General features: G+C 40.8%; 1 protein-coding gene across 9 annotated transcripts in view; it reads left to right on the forward strand.

Moving 5' to 3' along the window:
• Nucleotides 1–799, forward strand: part of LOC150039223 (SUN domain-containing protein 3-like) — a 43,720-nt gene extending 42,921 nt beyond the window's left edge. For all 9 annotated transcript variants that reach the window (XM_090327929.1, XM_090327933.1, XM_090327928.1 and 6 more), the window contains one exon: nucleotides 568–799. In XM_090327929.1, the coding sequence (XP_090184055.1) occupies nucleotides 568–687 (120 nt within the window). In that variant the 3' untranslated portion in view covers nucleotides 688–799. The remainder of the gene's footprint in view (nucleotides 1–567) is intronic.
• The last annotated feature ends 1,821 nt before the right edge of the window (nucleotides 800–2,620 follow it).

Below are 2,620 nucleotides of genomic sequence, written 5' to 3' on the forward strand. Positions count from 1 at the left end.
TAATTGATAGAGTTGTAGAGCTTCATCTTCATTTAGACTCATATATTTGTTTATTATTCGTTTGTTTGAGAAAGGGTCTCACTAGGTAGTAGAGGCTAGCCTTTGAACTCTCAATCTTCCTGTCTCAGCCTTCCAAAGGCTGGGGCTGGAGGTGTACACCACAATACTTGGTTCATATATTTGTTTATAAAGTTGGCTTTATAGATATGCTTTTGAAAAATTGACTAAATGGTGGTGTTTTTAATTATCTTTAAGTAATTGTACAGTGGAGTTTCAAATCAACATATTGGTTCAAGAATAGATATGCTTTTCATACACCAAACCTCCCCCCCTCTCCCTGGCATAGCCAGATAACAGCACTGAGGCATGTGTATCCAGACCCTCTTACCTCATATTCTCTCCCTCTCTCCCTCCTTCTCTCCCTCCCCCCCTCCTCTCTCTCTCCTCTTTCCCTCTAGTGGCTTGTTTTCTCATCCATTAGAAAATACTGTGTTGTATCAGCATTCATTGGGGTTCTTGGTGGTGAATTCTTCTGTAAGGAGTTTAATTTTTCTCCTTTATTTTCAGCACAAAGCTCCAGAATCTTTACTGTGTGTGAAACTCACGATCCTTAGCAACTGGGGACACCCGAAATATACTTGTTTGTACCGGTTCAGGGTCCATGGAGTCCCCAGCGAAGACACATAGAAGAGTTAGTATAGAAGGTGGTGAGTCCACGTCCCGAATATTCCAGGATTTTTATTCCCTTAGAGCAGGCTGAATCCCTAAGAATAAAAATAACCCAGAGTGGGAAAAAAAATCTCAAAGTGGTTCTTACTTACTAATGAAAAGTGAATATATTTTATTAATAAAAACACAAAACTCAATATCCTTGTGGTATTTTAGTTTACTGAGGATACATTGTGATGTAGCTAGAACAATGAGAATTTATGTATGTATGTGTGCCAGTACTAGGGTTTGAACTTAAAACCAGGCAGTCTTCCTTGCATTTTTTTTTTCACTTACAGCTGGCACTCTACCTCTTCAGGCACACTTCTATTTCTAGATTTTTATTGATTAATTAGAGGTGACAGTCTCTTGGATTTGCCTGCCTGTGCTGGCTTCAAAGTGAGATCTTGCGATCTCAGACTCTAGAGTAACCAGGATTACAGGCGTGAACCACCAACACTAGTCTTGAGAAATGTTTTTTTGTTTGTTTGTTTGTTTTGTTTTTGTATTTGGGAGAGGATGATCTTATTCCACAGTTATCTTTACCATGACATCTCATCTATCTCCCTCTACCTTCGTAGCATGATCCAGAGGCACAAGCCAGTATCATGAGAGAAGAAACAGATCATTTTTAAATTATAGGTAAAACTAGCAAGAAATTCTAGCCATGACTATATGCAGATAATTTGATGCATTTCAAGATATGCAATCGCCTTCTTTTAAAAAATTACAACTGCCAGGGACCAGTAATTCTAGCTACCCAGAAGACAGATCTGAGAGTCATGGCTTGAGACCAACTAGATCTGACAAATCTGAAAGACTTGTATCTCCAATTAATCAGCAAGTGGAGATGTGCTCAACTGGTAGAGAACTGGCCTCATGAGAAAAAGCTAAGGATAGCGCCCAGTTCAAGCCCTAAAGCCAGAACAACTACAAAAAAAACCCACAAAACTATAGGATATTTGAAGTATCTTTCTCCCACATACTTTGAAGAGTCTTTGGATATTAATCTACGTGGAAATTCATTCCTGACATGAGGAGAGTTTCTCCCAAAACACTCAAGCTGTTGGAGGGTATGCATTTATTTCCTCACTTTATTTTTTTCATATAATTGTATTGTACTTAATAGAAGGGTTACATGATGTTCCCCAGATAGAAGGTGCATTACTTCACAAACGTTGATACCCTTTCTCATGTTTTGGTCCCATTTCCCTCCCCCCACTCCCACCCCTCACCTTGTTTTCCCCCTTCCCTATCTATTTCCTCACTTTATATTCTCCTGAATAAAAGCAACATACATTGCCTTTCAGATTTGATGCTGAGCTTTTGTTTTCCTCCCCCAGGGAGTATTTTTCTTTCCCTGACATTAATTGCTAACAGGAGGACAAATAATCACTTCTCTTACCCCAGGGACTGGTGAAGAGAAGCAGGCACTCAAAACATGCCAAGCCAAGTGTAACTCCCAGTGACAGCTAGTGAAGGCACGTGATTTAGCCAGATAGAATTTATCTCTCCAGCTATAAAGAAGTCACTCTGCTAGCTCCTAACATTTTATATGCATGTGCATTTATGTGTTCGTGTAGCTCATCTTGTAAGACATGATTAGGGTAGGGTCTTGCACGCCCCTACAGAGGCAAACCTCAGTGACAGCATCAGCACTGGTCCCTCAATCACTGTGTGCCTGAAGTAGTAACGCCTCGGGCCTGGATGCTTAAAATCAGAGGTCATGTACCAACTAGATGGTAAACCAACATGAACACGCATCGCATTAGAAAGCTCTGCTGGTTAACTGAAAATCTTGTCTCAAGAATCTGCCTCCCCGAGCTGGCTTCAAACCGTGGTCCTCGGATCTCAGCCTTCTGAGCAGCGGGAATTCCTGATCCGTAACATTCGACGTACGCTGTGGTGGACA

This window comes from Megascapheus bottae, unplaced genomic scaffold, assembly GCF_031878675.1.
Source record: "Megascapheus bottae isolate mThoBot1 unplaced genomic scaffold, mThoBot2.hap1 HAP1_SCAFFOLD_77, whole genome shotgun sequence".
Lineage (NCBI taxonomy): Eukaryota > Metazoa > Chordata > Mammalia > Rodentia > Geomyidae > Megascapheus > Megascapheus bottae.